Source organism: Molothrus ater, chromosome 8 (genome assembly GCF_012460135.2).
Source record: "Molothrus ater isolate BHLD 08-10-18 breed brown headed cowbird chromosome 8, BPBGC_Mater_1.1, whole genome shotgun sequence".
Classification (NCBI taxonomy): Eukaryota; Metazoa; Chordata; class Aves; order Passeriformes; family Icteridae; genus Molothrus; species Molothrus ater.
The window spans coordinates 9,323,495-9,342,386 of record NC_050485.2 but is presented as its reverse complement, the minus strand read 5'-3'; the positions used below and the strand labels follow the sequence as shown (position 1 = coordinate 9,342,386).

Genomic DNA, 18,892 nt, shown 5'->3' with positions numbered 1-18,892 from the left:
GCTAGAAGATACTGAGTGACGAGTTGCAGAGCCCCTGTAAGATACCACCTATCTTGTGGTCATCTCTGTAGGTCCCAGGTATTTTTTTAAGATTCTAAATTTATGAGCAATGTTGTGCATCTACCATTAAAAAATTTACTTTAGATACTTTCAAATCAGATTTATTTGCGTTCTTGTTCCCCTTTATGACTGTTATGTGGAGTTGGCATCTACTGCAAGGTGAGAGGGGTTAAGGAGTGGGCTGGGGTAAACACCTGGATGAAGATTAAGGACACTTTATGCTGAGTGTCCTTCCTCTAAGCTTGTCAGGGTCTGGGCTCCCTGTAGTGAGTGTTACAGTCCTACTGATGATTTTTTTATTTTATTTTGTCTCTGGGTAGCACTTCAAAGAGGCATGTTCCCTTTTTTCCAAAGGGGTATTTTACTTCCTGCTGGTGTGAGAAGTTGTGTGTGTTACCAGTTCTAGCAGGGCCTGTAAGACCCATTTCTATAATCAGAAGTTTTTAATGCACAAAGTCTTATTTTCAGTTAAGCATGTAATGGTAATTATTTTTTAATTGATCCTTCTCTAATTTCTTTGTCAGTTTCTTTTTTTCTTTGCTGTTTACTTCTGACCACTTGGGTTTGTGACAACGATTTATAAAATTATATCAATAATGTTCTTCAGGCCCCCTGTAACATTATGTGGATAGTAAATTGTGCAGCATGCTGTGGGGTGCAGGAGATTTTAACAGCATTCACTTGCAATGCTTTGCCAAGTCAGTTGATTTTCTACCTTGTCTTTCTGCCACATGCACTCTGTTTTCTTTCCCAGTAAAAGCTGAATAGCACAGCTGAAAGGAAAACTCGACTGAAAGAGGAAAAATCCATTCATTTGGTTTAACAAGGTTAATGTTCTAAAATCTGCCCTATATGTTACATAACTGCAAAGAGGTACCAAATGCCATTTGTTCTGCTGTTTGTAAGAAATATTGCAGTAAGTGTACATTTTATGCCTGATGAGTACCACTTTCCCTGCCCTTTGCCCAGTAAAGAGTATATGGGGAAGGAAGGATGCTCTGTAAATTGGCATGGCTGCTGAGAAACAGTTGGTGAAAGCATGCCTTAAACAGAGAAGGCGCAGTAGCAAGGTAAAGCAACTATAAAATCTGCAAGAGTCAAGTAACATTCACACAGTGGCCAACAGGAGTTAATGCTCCTATCTCTGTATCTGGACTTGTTATAATCTTAAAGCCATACTGTTTAAAGTGTAACTGATTGTTTTGGTGAAGCTAAACAGGGAGAGCCCAAGTTCATCTGAACAGCACAGTTTTGTGCTGAACTGTGTTATGCAAGACACCTGGGGAGTGCTTTAGATCTGTCTGAGTGCTGACATCCAGTAGCACATTATATCCATCTTTGATGCAGTCAGTTTTTTCACTGCATTGTTGTAATGCCTGGAAACACCAACTGAGATCAAGGGTCCAGTGTGCTTAGCTAGTGGTGGCTAAGCAGAAAATCCCTGCCTCTTAGCTTACAGTTTAAATAGACAAGCTGACAAAAGGGCAAGAGAGAAGATGGATTGACAAAGATTAAATTATTTGCTCAGCATCACACAAAAGGGCTAAAGTAGAAGTAGAAATAGGACCTCAAATTTGCTGGTTCAAGATGACTCTCACTATGATGATCTGCTTTTAGTTCAATATTTTTTTCCTACCTTAAGTTCTGAAATGACTATACTCTCCATAGGAATATGAGTTCCTGCAAGCATGATATTTTAACATAAATACTGTCAGTATCAGACTGGGGGAAAACTGCATGTAGAAGATGGAAACACAGAAAGCTGTCATAAAAATAAAATAGCCATGTTAAGTTCCTGGGACTATGAATGGGACCTTGCTTGGAATCACTCTGCTTCTTATAGTATGTTTTAGTATGTGCTGTGGAATGATTTACACTCACCATTTCTAGTATCGCTGCCATGCTGAAGAGAAAGTGATTGTTCAGATTGTTCTCTGTCACCTGCTGACTTCTGTTGATTGTTACCTAAAGCAAGACTGTTCTTTAAGTTTCACTGTAGAGAATCTGCTCCTCTTTGAGAGATGAACACCTAAATTCACACACATAATAAAAATAGAACTGTAACAAATATTCATCCCTAGGTTTGTTGTCTGTAGTGCTTTGGGAGAATGTTTTGTCACTCAGGTGTAGGGAAACTCTCTAAGTGATTGGTGAGGTGCTTTACCATAGGCTGTGTCTGTCTTTAACAAGTTTTTTTCATTCCCTGGGACATCTCTGCCCTGCCTAGTAGTTCTTAGAGGGTTCTGTGTTATAGAAGGGAAAGAGATAGCTATGCTTCTATAGCTAAACTTCTGTTATCTTATTTACTTTGCTAAGTTGCAGTCACTTTACAAGAAGAACAAAAAGGTTTGCCCACTCAGCTAGTCACCTTGGGAAGGTAACAATAGATGGTTCTGATGCAGCTGTTAAGATGTACTGGGAGATGGATCTGGTTTAGTAACTTCCTTGTATATGATTTGACTTAATAAATTTTGATGCTTTAGCACTTCCTGCCAGTGTCTCATGTTGGCATTATCTAACCTGTCTTTTATTTTCATAGTACTTTGATGCTCTGGTCCTAACACAGACATCACTCCCTGCCCTTTTCATACTGCCAACCTAACTTTTGTTCCCTGTGTTATTGTAGTAGCCAGGAATAATGTCCTTTCTGGGATTTCTACACTACATCATGCCCTGTAATAGACTAACACTGTTTTAAATTTAGCTTGTACTCTAATTAAGTTCTGATCTGCAGAGGGTTCTGTTTCCTCCTGTGTCAGTGTTACTTGTGCCTCTGTGTAGGAGGGTGTTTGTTTTCCACTTGGTTTAGTTGATTCTTTTCCTATTGAACCTTATGCTTGTATCTTAACATTTTCTGTCCCTTTTTTCTTTTGTAACTTACTGGAAGTCTGTATGAATTTCAAATGAGATTGTCTTTCTTAGGGACGGGTTTACCTCAGTATCCATATAGTTCCTTTTTGTCTGCTGCAACTTACAGGATGCATTAAAAGTAAAACCAGTAGTTTTTCATTGTTGTGAATTTCCACAAATTCCCTGTTGTGATGGGGTACAAGGATCTCTCTGGGTTGATGGCAGTCTAAGGATTATATCCATGCACTGGTAGTAGATGCTATTTTAGTTCTACCTTGAGGAAAAGCCTGTGGAGAAGCTAAATTGTCCTGAAAGAAATGAGAGGAAACACAAATTTGTACACCATGTAATGGCAAGCCCTGTGTTATGCCTCCATGAAATGGAAGATTTGTGAGCCAAATGGTGATCAGATCAGAGTCTATCTGTTCTGGAATTAAAGATCAGATGAGGCAGAAGCTTTGCTAGTTTGAGTCTGTTCATGCAGTGCCTATGTGACTGTGGACTGTATGGTGTGATTAGGAATGTGGTTCTGGGTATGAGGTGAACATGGGCACTTCTGCTTCCAAACACATGCCAGTGTTTGTGTGTGATTGAGCAGCTCTGATGCAAGGACAGCAGGGATGAAGGCAATATTCAAGGTAAGAGCTGTGAAGACTCAGTGAGTGTATGGAGTGGGGAGCCACAGCTCCATGGCCTGTTCTGTGTTCCAGTACCAAGGCTGCTCCAGGGGGTGCTGTGGTAGTGTGCAGGAGTCCAGAGCTACAGAACTGAGCCCACACCATCATGGGTTTTGACTGGCACGAGGTGTACTGTGCTGTACCACTCTGTGGGCTAGACTGTAGTAAGCAGCAGAGAAATAGCCTAGATAGTACCAAAGGAGGAGGGGAGATGGAAAATGCACATGGAGACAGCAAGTGGAAGGCATAGCATTGTAATGCTGAATGAACTGCCAGGCTCAGCTTGAACTGGATGACTCCAAGATTTTAGTGAAAAAGGAGGGAACTGCATGCTGAGCCTAATTTACTGGAGAGTGCAATTTGGTGTGAAGGTGTTTTTGAAGATGACTGAAAATGCCATTAAACAAGAGTAGAGTCCAAGAAGGTTGAGTAGTGTTTGAACCTGTTTGTTCTTCTCCCAATATCTGAGAGTGCAAAGTGCTCTAGCTGTTGAGTGCTTCTGTCTTACTTTGTTTGAGCATTACCTCTCCAATCAGGCCCAAATTCAATGTGAGGGAGCCTTTCTCCTCCCCATGCTATGCACACAAGTTCCCTCTTCTTTCGTCCGTCCCTGTGTGCCTTTCTGTTGTGGCCTCCTCCCTACCCTCTAATTTGAGTTGCAAACACACTCTGCATTCTCCAAATGTGAACACACAGGGGGGTTCTGCCTACCTCTTCAGTTTGGCTGGGGAAGCTGCCCCATTTTCTGAGGTGGGAGAGCACAGAGAGACACCCCCTCCTATCCCATATCTTGTGCACATATATTGCTCTCTCTTCTTCCCCCCTTATATCAGTGTGTGGGGCACCTATATTCTGACCTCAGTGTTTGAGGAGATGGGGGTCTTCAGCCCTGCCCTTTCCTCTGGTGTGTAGTTGTGTGCTTTAATGGTGACTTTTCTCTCTGTTCCTTTTTTCCGTGCCTGTGCATTTCTGCTGCTGCTTATACCTGCCTCAGGGGAGCGTTATTGGCAGGGGGGCCCTTGCTGGCACACTAATGTGTGAATAGTTTCTGTGCTTTTCTTCTCATCTCCTCTCTTCCCTTCTCTTTCCCTCTCTCAATGATGTGTCCAGAAAAGGAAGTCGAGCTCCAGTGTGCATTTGATGGTGAGCACCTCCCGTAAGCTGCCTGCGATTCGTGCCTCCGCCATTCTCCATGCCATGCACGCTCGGCTTGTGCTCATCACCCTACATAGCATGTCCGTGCCAGGGGGTGGCCGGGGGGGTCAGTGTGCACCCAGGGGTCCATGTTCTCACAAAAAGGGCTCTGTGATCCTCTGGCCACATACAGCTCCCATTTTGTGCAGAAAATCCAGCTGCTGGCAACTCAGTTTGACTTTGCGTGCTCTGAGTGTGAAATGAAAAAAGACAGTGGTCTCCTGGGCTCAGCAGAGCAGGTGTGTGCCTTCCTGGACAGGAGGCTTTGTCATTCTGTTGCAGAGGTGCCAAAAAGAGGAACAAGTGCTTTGCCTGGTGTTGGTGCTGCCATCCTTGATAGGAGTCTTGCAGTGTAGAACAAACTGGGAGTCACTCCAAATGTGGCAGAGACTGATGGGGCTCCACTGTTCAGATGAAATGTGTGGGCACAGCACCACTGTGCAGCTCAGAGCTGCCTGGTCACTTCTTTTTTTAGCATACTTACTGAAAAGGTTTGTTCAGAGCCTTTATAATCCAAAACTTCCTTTTGTCCTGATCTTGTTTATGTATCCCAGCATGACCAAATACTAAGTAATTGACCCCCTGTCCTGTTCATTTCCTTTTTCATCCATCAAGGTGTTTGACATTTATAGAATTTGTTTAAAAAATAGTCAAATCCACTCTCAAGGGTTCAAAGAGGAAATTGGCCAGTGTCATATTGTCAGAAGTCATACACGGCCCAATGACACACTTTGACACCAAGATACGAACAGTAACCAAAGGACAAGAATTAGTTATTGTATTATCTCCTATGCACAGAAAAATAACAGAAAGGATTTCTCCCATTTCAGATAGAGGTGGGAATGTTACAGTACCAAGACAGCAGAATAATTGTTTTTGCATTACTACCTGGAAGATATTTCTCCTCTTCCTCCTTCAATGACACCTTAAAACTGTGTAAAAAAAAACCACAAAAAAAGTAATCCCAAAGTACTGCTTTGAAAATCTGAAGTGAGTGACTAACTTTTCACCAGCCCTGCCTTTTATGTGGGGCAGAAGTTCACTTTGCCTTTCTTGCCCTTCTGCCAGCAATACTTAAATTTGCCTACTGCCAGCAATACTTAAATTCTCTTTGCATATTGTTTTAAAGCAGTTGGGATATGTAAACCATGTAAGCATCAGCCTCTGAAAATATGGAAGCAGTGAAAGTGGCTGAATAACCAGACACGGCCCACGTATTGGTAGTTTCTTTTAGTTGGCTATGTGTGTGTGTCCCTACGATATGAGCACTGGTCTGTTTTCTTTCTCTTGCACCCTCTGTTTTGCTCGTGCCTGTCTGTCTGTCTGTCTGTCTCTTGTCGAGCTCAGGAAATGTTGCCAACTGCTGTGCCAAAACGAATTGTGTTACAGATCTTAAGAAGGACCTAGCACCTTTTTAGGTGAATGAGCCTCTTTTAACTTGAGTTGTATAGAATTACCAAGGATTGCACCCTGGCCAGTGACTGATGCTGGCTGGCAGCAGGGGGGAAGGAGGGGTAAGAGTTGGCTGTGCTGCCTGCACCTCTGGGAAGGAAAGGCTGGCTTGTTCCAGGGAAGAGCACGTGGTTAGATGGCCACAGGATGTGTGTGCAGGAAGCTCAATATGTCAGATACCTTCCTTCACCTGAGAAAGAGCTGTGAAAAACATGCAGGCTAAGCTGCCTCCAATTTCATTGGGACACTATCCTGCAGTAAAAAGCTATCCAATTCTGGACTAGCAAACTTGGTTGTCCTTCAGCCCACTGGCTGGGGAAGAATATTGTGGGTGAGCTGGGTGCTCAGTGCAGACTGGAGGGTAGGCTGTGTGCTTTGAGTATGTGGGGCTTTGCACTTTATAAGGCAACATAAGACTCCTAACAGGCTGTTGTCAACTTTTTATTTGCAACAGTGGCTTCATGGATGTTTGTTTAGGTTTTGGTCGTTTTGTTGGGTTTTTTTCTCATTTGGCCTTTTAGTTATAAAGCCTTCCAAACCAGTGGAATTATTTTTGTATAGCTTCTTCCGTGCTAATTTTATCTTCTTATCCCAGTGGGATAAGAAAAATGGGTTACCTTCCTCTCACTGGAAGAGGTTTGGAAGATAGATCTCTGCATTAGGATGGCTGTTTCTGAAGAAGTACAAGAGCCTCAGTGCTGCGTGGAGAGGTGGACCATTGTCAGAAGTTTGTGCCATAAAATAGCTTGAGATTAACTTTTTCAGGTTGATCTGTCTCTTTGACATCTACAGTGACCTGTCATCTCTTCTGCCATCAGGCTGGAAAGACATGCATAAAACAAAACTCTTGGAAGGCCAGAGTCTTAGGACAATGCAGGGATGTATAGAAAGAGGCAGCAAACCATAATTCCTGTGGTATTTCTCCTTTCTTAAGTTGGAGTTTGAGTGTAAATGTTGGGGTTTTTCCCCACAGACTTCTAAAGAGTTCATTTCTGCCTCTCTTTCTTGTACGTCCTCCCCCCTCCATGTGCCCCATCTTCCTCTTTTGTTTCTCCTCTCTCCCTCTCCAAAATGGATAGTTAAGCCAAGACCTGTTGCTTGTGAAGAAAAGCTGAATTAGTAGGTGTTTGTTAAGTCTCGGTCTTATAAGATCTGTCACTGGTTGACATAATTATACCTTTGGCAGATGTTTTCCAGCTTAGCATTTCACTTTTCGATTCTTTGTGGTGTTTGTGGTGTGGTGATGAGGGCCTGATGTTTTGCAGTATGAGTTTGCACTCCCTGAGTGGGATAGAGAGCCACTGCAATGAGGGCATACACTACTGTGAGCTCCCATCAGGTGCCCTGATCTGTAAACTGAGGAGTGTGAGTGAGGCTCCTGCAGAGGCAATTTTGACCTTGCTGCTGGCGTTCAGTGGCAAAAGAGACGTAGCCTGGTGTGGGGGGTCACACGTGGGCTGGATTTGTGGTCTAGGAACCCTGTACTTATGGATAGGTTTGGCTTCCTACAAACATAGACTTGGTTCATTCCTGACATACATGATTCAATGGGATGATTCTTTTCAGCAAGCTGGTGATGGCCTCACTGTTGTGCTGTATGAATGCAGAAAATGGAGATTTTATTCTTCTGCTACAGCTACAAGAGAGTCTGAAGAGGGGAAAGATGAAAAGCTGCTGGGCATCATCCAGAGAACTTCCTACTTGTGGAACTATATGGCCTTTTCCTTATGTCCCAGTCCCATTCCTTTCAATATTTTGGTCCTGAAGTCTCTTTGTTCAGGTTACAACAGGGATACAACATATCATACATTACTTTTTCTCTACCTTTTCTAGGCTTACCACGCTTTTACTTGGCTCAATAGATTCTCTGGAACTCTCACCTAGAACTGTTTCTGTACACTTTGGGACACCTCAGACTTGACTCCCATTTGTGCCCTGTTAGAGACCATGACTGCTGTGTGTTTCTCACTTTTGTAGTCTCTTTCTCTCAGGACAGCTGCCATGTCTCATTTTCCTTCACCAGATATTTTTTGTTAGTGCTCATTGCAGGATTCTCCCCACCCCTTTGGGCTGCTGCCTTTTTGCCTTCTGTTTTCCTTCCTTATAGCTCTAGCAGTCCATTTGCATTTGAATTTTGGTACACCCCTTACAACTTCTATTGCCTCTGAGGGAAGGATGATGTCCAGCAACTGGGGCAGGACTCCTCCTTCCTCCCTCTTCTTGGTGACTGAGATTGTGGGGAGGGTCGGGTCTGAGGAGAGATGGTGGGGGTTGAAGCAATACTGTCATTTTCTTGCTGCCTCTGCTGCCCAGCATGGAAACTAAAACCATGTTTTTCTGTCTCAGCCACAGAGCAACAACAAAACCAGTATAGTAAGCACTGCAAAAGAAACACCCCCAGTGCAGACGTCCATGGTATCTTCCCCAAACGCTATTTTTTTTTTCCTGTTTGGATAAGTTTTGATTCTGTCCTCTCCCCTTCTCCTCCCAAACCCCTTCCCGAGTGCTGCTTGTGCCACTCTGTTTCAGCTTATGTTTTGGCTTCATTCTGTCTGTGTCCCTGTGCTGCTGTGGGGCCTGATCACAGCCTCACAGGCTTTGGGATGGGGGTGCTGAGCAGAGCTGTGGTTGGATGTGGGGATCGCAGCTTGCCTGGACTTCCCCGTGTGCCACCCCTGTATAGTTCTGTGTGTCCCGTTCATCTGTTCCTGCTGGCTTTGGGGAGGATGGTTTTGAAGAAGAGAGTGTCAAGCTCCATCCACTCTCCAACACTCAGGAAATGGAGGATGGACTTCAGGACACCAGAGAGGGAAGGGCAGACAAAGGGTTTTTAGAAGAATCCTGTGCTGGCCTATTTGGCCTGCTCAGTTGAGTGGCTGATCTCCTGCAGCTCACAGACTTGCTGGGCTGGCGCCTTCTGTTTGGCCTGTGTGCAAGCTCTGCAGTGCCAGCACAGTGCCAGTGCCAAGTCCATTGAATGGCACAGCTTGGGTGTGTGGCCCTGCCTCAGTACCCATGGAGTCAGGCAGCAGGGCAGCGGGTGGCAGAGGCAGATGGAAGAGTGTGCAGCACTGCCCAGCACTGTCCCTGATGCCCTTGCTGAGCCACCCAGCAACAACAGCAGTGGGAGGAGATGGTGCAAGATCCTGAAGTCTTGTCCTGATAATGAAGGGATGAGTGCAGGAGCTAGTTAGCACCCATAGGCCTGGTAGCTGCTCTTTGTTGTCTGTCTCTGGAGAGCTGGATTTGGCATTCTGGGCATGGGACGTGGGATTTGGTGTTGGGGTTTTTTTTTGTTGGAGAATGAAGGATTCTTGGGACACTTCATAATTTTCTGCTTTCCTTTCACTAGCTTTTTCATTATGTTTTTGATATGGAGAGAGCCTTTCTAAATTATTAAATATTATTATTATTGCAATTGGAGCTCATTTCAGAGGCTTTTAGAAAAATGTGCCTTTTTTCACAGTTCCTTAGCAACTCCTCTCTGAGAGGCATTGAGGTGGTCTGGCTCATCCTATTTTTATTATGAAAATTATGAATGTCCCTTTTTTAGGGTAAAATACCCAGCAACCTTTCCAAAAAACTGGGAGACAAAGGCCCCAGCCCAGTATTATCCTTTCTTTCCCCTTTCCTCTTCTGAAGCATTTTCGAGTGAGGATGCTGTTGAGGGGTCATTACCTCATGAATGGCTGCAGACGGTGCAGACTGGCTGCTTGGTTGCCCCCTGGTGTCTGTGGCAGCCTGGTTCACTGGAAGCGAATTGGGAATTAGGGGCAGTTGCAGGGAAGCTGGGGGCTTTGTCTCCTTGTGACTGTAGCTTTTAGTGCAGCCTCTCTCTTAATGAAACCTGTGCAGGAAGTGTGTGCGCACGCACGCAGGCACACGTGTGCTGTTTGGAGTTTGTGGTTTGATTTGACTTTTTTTAATGTCAGTCTCCTTTTCTCCACTTGCTGGGGAGTGAAGGTAAATTAGAGAATGCTTTGGAACTAGAGTTTAATGATTCTTCCATCCTTTCCTAGGAGCCTCAAACAACTGTTGTCCATAATGCTACAGATGGCATAAAGGTAAGGGATAGGAGTGTTGTTAGAAAAACCTCTGCTTCTCTCTTGTTCCTGTCTTCATGTGTCTTAATTCAGTTTCTACCTTTCCAATGTCTGGTTTGTAGCATGCTCCTGAATACTGCTGACAATAGGAGGGTTGTGTTATATGGCTGTGGATCTCTGGAAGAGGCTGAGTAAAAACAACTGTTTGGATAGTAACATGTCTTTCCTATTGTGGTATATAACTACCACTCTCTTTCATATGTGGGATGGAAGAGGAGAGATAGGCACTTATGCAATTTTTTTTTTTTCTTCTACAAATGGACACTTCTCTGAGAAAGCCTAGGAATCCTTCTTTAGCTTCTTGTGGCTATTCTTCCAAACAGATGCAACTATCATTAGATTTAATTTGACAGAGTTTGGTAACTTCCACACTTGTAGAAGTTCTGGGTTAAGAGCTCGAACATGCAAAAGCTGAGCAGAGATGCTGTTATGTTATGCTTTGTATTTGGCCTGCTTACATTCAAATCTTCCTTGTATCATCCTCTCCCTTCCATCCCTGCCAACGTTTTTGTGCTTTTACTCTTCTTTCTCACAAAGAAATCAAACTATTTGCTCATTCTCCCAACTGCTGATGCCTGGTAATGCTCTGTTCTGCCGTGCAGGGTTCCACAGAGAGCTGTAACACCACAACTGAAGATGAGGATCTGAAAGGTAGGTATTTTGCCTGTAATTTCTAATACAGCTAAGTGTAGGCAAGGGATTCTAGAGATTCAATCATTGCCTTGAACTAGCTTCCCAGATTTCTGTGTCTGACTCAGTTCATAAATTCGCCATGACGCTGTCATTCCTGTCACAGTGGGACCATGCACTGGGGAACCATCTGACTTGGCCTCTGCGGTATATAAACACTGAGCTAATTTGTTTTTGTCTCAGAGTTGGAATTCTTTTCTTGCATATATCATAATCTGTTCATCTCCAGTCCATTTCTAGGTGTGGAAAATCCCTACCAGTCCCTTGAGGTTTGAACTCTGCTTGTGTGTTTCTGCTTCCCTGTAGATTGCAGAGAGTTGAAACATCTCTGTCACTACTCAGACTCCCTTTTCACCCCTTTCTGGGAATGTCTTCCATGACATGCAATGACTTTCCTTGTTATTTTTTCTCTTTGGGTCTGTATTTTTTTAAGATGAAGATCATTCTCAGCCTGTTGTCCTTGACTGAGATATCAGTAGAGGGAGAGGCCAAGAAGAGATTTCATATATTTCAGTGACCATATCATAAATATCCTGTGCTTGTAAACCTCTGAAATGAAGGAGCTCCAAGTTCCATATCTGCTCATGTTGTTTGAGCAGCTATTTTTTGCCTAACCTCCCTAACGAAGGATGAGCAGACATCTTCCTGAATAAACAAGTTTGAGATGGGTGAAGGTAGTTTGCATTCTGAGACAAATGTGTTAATAACTTGCATTTTGAGGCAGAGGTATTCTCATTCTCCATGTAGTTTATCTGAGTTTCATATCCAGGGAAAAAGCAGTGCTGACCCTGTGATGTAGCAGCAATGTCACCTCTGTCAGTGGGGTAATTCCTGATGCTTTTCCTGTGGCTTGTCACAAGCTGCTGGCTCCTCTTTTGAGGAATCACAGGGAGCAGAAACACACGCCAGTGAGTGAATGAGCTCTGCAATACAGATTGTTTGAGATAAGACCTGGCCTCATTATAGGACAGTGTTCTAGCTCCCACCTTTTTGCCAAAGAGTAAGCTGTGGGTTAGGAATCTAGCTTTGAGTGACAGGAACTGGATGAGTTTCATAGTGCAGTTATAAATTTGATTTATCAGCTCTTCTGGATAGCCATCCAGAATGGGTATTTGTCCAGAACCTTGTCTCCTGTGGCACTTTTTATTCTGGAGAGGTTCCATGGTTGAGCTAGCTGAGCCAATGGGTGTTGTAAGTCAGGAATACAAATGCTGCAAGGAAAAGAAGTCTAGGACTGCAACAGAAGGTGGGTAGGAAGGAAGGCAGCTGGTCAGTGTACAGAGTTGTATATGGCTACATTGCTACAGATCAAAACTTTGGTTTTTTTTGGCAGAGGTTAGAAAATTTTGTTATGATTTAATAGAAGGGAGCATTTGAATGGTGATTGGGAGGGAAAGAGTTTGCACAGTAGTGGTTTGTGCTGTGGCCAGCTCTGGTAATTTTAGTCCTCCAGTTTTAAGTGTAGCTGTGTTCACCAGTGTTCTTTTTCCATTCCTGCCCTTCCACATTTTAAGATAAGCAAGTACTTGGGCAAAACTAAGTAGACCAAAAGGTTTGGGAGTGTTGAAGTTCTCAGTGTTCTGCATAGCCATGACTCTCGGAAAAGGGAAGTGCTTGTGCAGTTCCTCTGCCAGCTTCTTGTTTTAAATAGACACCAGGATACACAGATCAGCTCTGCTGTGCTGTAGGGGACATTATCTTTATCCATCAGTGACAGTGGCCTCAGGGATTTGTTGTTTCCACTGTGGTGAGGCTAAAGGCAGTGTGTGTCGTCGTTCTTCCTCCGCCCCCCTGCCCTTGTGTCATTCTAAATTGCACAGCAGGTTCATGTTGTCGAGCTGTCTACTTGGCTTTGCCCTGGAGGATACTCCTGCATGTTTTGTGCCCAGCATTGTGGTTTCTTTAATGTTCTCCTATTTACTTTCTCTTTTTTTATTTACTGAACTTGCGTGTTTTGTTTGTGTTTGTGTTTTAATTCCCTGCCATGCTAGCTCCCCCTCTCTCCACCGGGGACGGCAGCTCAGTGCTTGAAGGACGGAGGCACAGTGAGAGCAAAACACAGACTGAGTCCATGCAGTCCCAGCTTTCTCTCTGTTTCTCAGCCAGTAAGTCCAGGGGTGCAGTGCTTCACAGCATCTTTTTCTCACCCCTTCCTCCACCCTTCCCATTTCTCCTTACCTCAACTTCCTTCCAATGTGTTGATTTTCCATTTCCAGTGTTCCAGAATACAAAGAAATCATCTCCCTTCCTGCAAAATACCCTCCTTTGCACACTGAAATTTTCCAAACATTTCCTTCCCCTTCTGAAAAAAAAAAAAAAAAAAAACAAAAAACAAAACAACCAAAAACCAGAACCTCATCCTAGCTAATTTCATTCCCTTGCTTTCATCTGGATGAAATGTGGAGTTCTGTGCAGAGACACTGCCTTTTGGGGTTTCCTTGGGCAAGTCACTGCATCTCTTAGTTTTTCTTGTGGTAAATGGGGTCAGTGGTGCAGGTCTGCTTATGTGCTTGTGGAGGGGATGCATGAGACTGAATTCAGTCGCACTGCTCAGAACTTCTGAGGACTTCTGACATGGATGATGCTCAGAAGTACCAAAGGAACAAAAACCATTTTTTTCAGACTACTTTAAGGTGCTTTGAAAGGGAGGCTGTGGCTCCTGAAAGACCCCAAAGCATTTTTTAATCCATTATCAGGTGCTTTGAGTGAAAATTCTGGGATAATGTTGGCTCTGAAGAGCATTTGTCTGTCACGAGCTTTACCTTGTGTGTTTGTCTTTAGCTCACTTAGCTGGTACTATGGTTAGTTTATGAGTTATGGTAAGTTCTGCCTGATAGCTCCTGAACTTGCTATCTCTGTATAGAAGCCTGTGGCTTCCGAAAATTCCGAAAAATGCATATGAAAAAGGCTATTAGGTTGGAGAAAATCTAGGTGGAATTCACAGCCTTTCTCCTACACACATACTGTACTAGCTGTCTGACTTTAAAGCAATAGTAGAAGGATCTTTAGTGTGAGCTGGGAGCATCTGGAATATCTGATTCTGTTCAGGTCAGTCTAGGAAGGAAGAACCATGTGTGTCCTCTTCTGTCTCTTCCTGCGGTATTTTCCTGGTTTTCTACACACAGCACCAGTATCTCATATACTGCAGCAGTTGGAGTGTCTCTGTTAGTAGCTCAAAGTATGAACTAGCTCAAAGGATGTCAGACTGCTGGTTTGTAAGGTGCAATAGGAAAGGTGTTTTGCCTAGCCAGAATAGAAGGGAAATGATCTCTTCTGAAGTCCTTTTTGCTGTGAGCTGTCCATCACTGCTCTCTTATTAATTCCTTCCTCTTGCTCATAGCAAGGCCCTGCTTGGTACACTGAGGAGTGCTGAATCACCTCTCTGCCAAGTGGGTCAGTGTTCTCCTACTTTGCTTACCTTCAAGTTGAGATGTGCAGTGATTTGGATATCCCTGCTTTCTTTAACCCCATCTTGTACTTGCCCTTGTGCTGCTGTCACTACTCTGACCGCTGTTTTAGGTCGCCCTCAAACTTCCTCCAGCACTGGTGCAATTCCTGCTGTGCTTTTTGCACCAGTGCCCGGGTGGCCCCTGCCAAGCAGTGTGTGGCCCAAGTGATGTGACAGAGGCAGGAGAGCAGGTAGAAGTTACTGGGATGTGGATGTGTCTGTGTGCTGACCGGGGCTGGGGCTGTGTGTGTCTGCACTTCTTTGTTGGTTTTTATTTTACTTTCTAATTTTTGTCTGTTTATTATTTTAACGCTTACATTTGTTTTGCAGCTACACAGTCTTGTGAAGAGAAGCTCCATGCCTGGGACAGCCCAGGGCAGACATTGGAGTTAGAGCGTGCTCGGTCGGAGCCTTTGCTAACTCCAGTAGTTCCCTTTGTACTTAACCGGGCACCGTGTAAGTTAGCAGCTGGGTAGCAGTAGTGGAGTAGTGCAACTCACGCTAGTTACCCTAGATGTAAAGTTCCCTTCTCTATCCCCCCGTCCCTCACCCCGCCCGTCCGAGCCGGGCCGGGGCCGGGCGCTCCGAGCTGGCGCCATCGGCCCGGTGGGGGCGCGGCTGCAGGAGCGGGTGCGGGGAGCGGCGGCGGCCGCCGGGGGGCGCCACGCGCGGGGAGCGGGGCCGCCCTCAGCCCGGCCCACCCGCGGCCGCCGCCCCGGCCCGGCCCGCGGGGGACACAGGGCCCGGCCCCAGGCCTGCCCCGGCCGGGAACGGGGCTCGCTGAACGCGCCCGCAGCGCTCCCCGGCCGGCAGCGTAGCTGCTGCGGCGGGGCTGCCTCCTGGGCTCGCACAAGGCAGGGTGGAGCAGCCGTGGGCCACGCTCGATGGCCGTGCTGGTGCATGTCGTCTCCCGCTTGTGCCTCTGCCGTGCCAGTTTGGAGGACCCGCGGATTCATCGGGAGCGGCAAGCGCCAATGCCGCCCCCTGGACATCCCGAGGCGCTCTGTCCTTCGGACAGAGCGGTCACCTCCCATGTGCCGGTTCTAGCTCGGGACATGTAGTGAGAGCCAGGAGACGAGCACAATCTGATGGGATGGACTAGTGCTGAAGGACAGGCCTGATGGCACTGCATCAAGGCACCTCGGAAGGGAATGCAGATTTCCTTAAGATGAGCCAGCACACCGTGACTGTGGACTGCAGACTCCCTCACTCATCCCAAATGTAGCCTTTCCCATGCACTCCATCTTCTGGACATGGGTGGTGCATGGTTTGGAGGTCCAACCAGCAGCCCTTTTTCATGTGAAAGTTATCCCAGACAACTTGCTTGTAAGGACATTTTTCACAACAGACACAGCCCACTGTATCATTTTGACCCATTCCCTGTGTACATCTTTTCACATGTGGGAGTGTATACAGCCTGCATAGTAAAACCAGCCAACTTACTGTTATGAGCCAGATGTCCCCTGTCTGAGGGGTTTCTGAGGCTGGCTCAGTAGTAAAATTCTCTTTAGTGATTTCCAGAGTGGGTATGGACATCTTTCATGGCCAGTGAGATTATTATCTTGTTGCTCTTTGGGTGCACTTACCAATGGTGGGATGAGGTGCATGGGCAAGGGGGGAGCAGTTCAGAGTAGCATCTTCTGGCATTTAGAATGGAATTCAGTTTCCCTGACTTGAACATCTAAGGGTAGTAGGTCAGTAGGTCCTGATTTAAACACCATCCCCCTAATCATAGGCCTCTAAGATGCCTATATGAGACTTCCCAGAAGTCCCAGCACAATTTGCTTCAGGGCCCAAAGGGAGAACAGTCAGGGGACTGGTTCTATTTCAGACATGTATATTTTAGATGCTGAAGGGTACAAGAATGGCACTTCTAGTGGCAGGAATTGTATATTATCTGATAACATTGAAAAGAATGCTAGAGAACCTCTTAAATGCCTGTATAATGTGCAGAAGAGTCTACCTACAGGTGTGGGGAAGGCTGAAGAGATGCGAGGTTGTGCATATAGGCTCAGGCATAGGTATGGTGCACACAGTAGTCATAGACTATAATTGTGTTGTTTAACAGACCTAATTGAAACTTTGTAAATGTTATTGATTCTTGAGATCAGCATGGATGATGGAGCACTGCAGAGGGTATGGGGCCTGGGCAAACTGTTGTGGGGAACCAAGAGAAGAGAATGCAGAGGTGCTGGCCACATGGGGGCCAAACAACAATAGATAGACAGCCCTTGTCTTCATTCATCTTGAAGTCCAGTGTGCTGGGTTGGCTTAATGGCAGTGCTGTCAGAGTGCTATAAAGAATTGTGCCATAGGGATTGGCAGAAGGTAACTGCCTGAGGAACAGTGTGCACTCTCAGACATAGCTAGGACCTGCTCATTCAACCCATCCATCCTGCTGCTGTCATCCTTCTAGCTTGCAGAAGCCATCCCTACATGTCCCAGTTGCTTGTGCAGCATTCACAATAGCTGAGGTGTTGATGATGGTGATAGGCAAGTTGTTGGGAGACTCTTTCCAATTGGCTTGATCTGTGTGGTGGCCATTTGTATATGGCTACTGTGGTGAAGGTTTTCCACGTCTTAAGCTGCCAAACTACTTCACATGGGCAGGGCCACTGGCATTCATTGGTCAGACTCCCCAGAAGCAGCTCTCTGGCTGTCATTTAGGAGATACCTTTGTAGAAGAAAAAAAAAAAAAGAAAATTAATATGGTTTCTTTATTTCCTTTCTCCCTGCATTATGGGATCACCATTTCCCTTTCATACCACTGCCCCCCTACTCTCATGTGGATTGCTGTCTTAACTGCATATCTCCAGAATGCAGGGAGCAGCATCCTATGAGATCTAGACTAATGGTGCTCTACAAATTGCTTGTAGGAAGCACCCACTAGCCTCATATTTCTACTGAACTCTTCAGCACAGCTAAATTGCTCTTTCTTCTTGTTCACAGTGCGTAAGCAAGAGATCATTAAGATAACAGAGCAGCTGATAGAGGCCATCAACAATGGAGATTTTGAGGCTTATACGTAAGTAGAGATGCTTTCTGACAGGTTGTTTATCAGTTTGTGTGCAAGTGATGCTCTGGCTCCTGGGTATGAGGAGCTGTCACACAGTCAGGGATGGTAAAAGGTTTTATCCTTCTTAGCCTACATCAGTTAGGATGGAGTAGTAGAGCTCTAAATGAATATTAAGTCAGGTAGCACACAGCAACAGGAGCAACAATAGGAAAATGTCCTGGGTTTGTAAGAAAAGTGCAGGGGAGGGCAACGAGAAGAGCAGAAAGAGAATAAAAGGAAAGTCAATAACCTAGAAATTTATTTCATGTGAAATGCCATCTAGTTGGCTTCTTGAGTTATGGTAGGGTTGAGTCTTCAGGAACTTACTTCTTGTAGCAGGGAGATGTAGTTAGGTGGACACAGGGTGTGAGTCAAATGGCATAGCAGCACTTCACTGTGTGAATAGCTCTTGGGCTCAAATTCAAACTGTAAACCTGTGCTGCTTTTCTTTGCAGAAAAATCTGTGATCCTGGCTTGACCTCATTTGAACCTGAAGCACTGGGGAACCTGGTTGAAGGAATGGATTTCCACAAGTTTTACTTTGAAAACTGTGAGTGGGTAGATTTGGTAACTCCAACACCTTTCTCTCTCCTCTTCCTTTATGTCACATTTGGGGAAGAAAATTTGCCTTGTTGTTACTGATTGTCAGAGTAAGCAGGAACTTGATTGTGCTTGGGTTATGATGCATTCATAAAAGCCAGCAGCCTTTCTGTCAAAAAGCCTGTTCAGCAACAATTTCAATTCTAACCCCCACATCCCTTCACTCTAGGCATACAATCTGCCAGGTGGAAATGTTTTGTACCTGGCACGGACTGCAGGAGTTTTAAAAGTTTGACTCACTGGAGTTCTTACTGATATGAAAATGGAAAAAATGATCAGATTTTGGCGGAAGCAACATGTATGTTTGGGGTAGACATACTGAATGGTCAGGCACAAAGATGCTTTTGCTTTGAACTTTCCCTGGATGGTTTCAGCTCTCTAACACCTAATGAACCTTTTACATAGACAAGAGTCACCTTGTCAGTCTGGGGCAGGAAAGAGTTGGGAGAAATGCTGTCATTTATACTATGGGATTTGTCTCCTTTCCTGGATGTCTCCACAGGATGAGATAATTGAAATTTAAATCCTGAGCTGTTCAATCTGTTTTATTTTGGGGGTTAGGTCAAGGTCCTTTGTATGGGCAAATGTAGTTCTCTAAGTATGCAGAGACTTTGTCTCTCTCAACAGCCTATTTATGGAGTGATTCTAACACTTCTCTGAGGTTTGTTCATATTTAATGCTGTCCTAGCTTAAAGATCTCCTGATTACTGACTCCTTTGCAATGATATTCTGTCAGTGAAAGTTCTTTCCCCATAACTGAAGA

The 18,892-nt window shown here is 45.0% G+C and overlaps 1 protein-coding gene across 14 annotated transcripts in view; it reads left to right on the top strand.

Annotated features, from left to right (window-relative positions):
- CAMK2G (calcium/calmodulin dependent protein kinase II gamma) overlaps positions 1 to 18,892 on the top strand; it is a 116,101-nt gene that overhangs the window by 91,455 nt on the left and 5,754 nt on the right. The window contains exons 14-21 of one of the 14 annotated variants that reach the window (XM_036385281.2): positions 4,698 to 4,730; positions 8,580 to 8,648; positions 10,253 to 10,297; positions 10,939 to 10,987; positions 13,018 to 13,131; positions 14,805 to 14,930; positions 17,424 to 17,499; positions 17,985 to 18,079. In XM_036385281.2, the coding sequence (XP_036241174.1) occupies positions 4,698 to 4,730; positions 8,580 to 8,648; positions 10,253 to 10,297; positions 10,939 to 10,987; positions 13,018 to 13,131; positions 14,805 to 14,930; positions 17,424 to 17,499; positions 17,985 to 18,079 (607 nt within the window). The remainder of the gene's footprint in view (positions 1 to 4,697; positions 4,731 to 8,579; positions 8,649 to 10,252; positions 10,298 to 10,938; positions 10,988 to 13,017; positions 13,132 to 14,804; positions 14,931 to 17,423; positions 17,500 to 17,984; positions 18,080 to 18,892) is intronic. The other 13 variants (XM_036385283.2, XM_036385284.2, XM_036385287.2 and 10 more) reach the window with 13 other exon arrangements.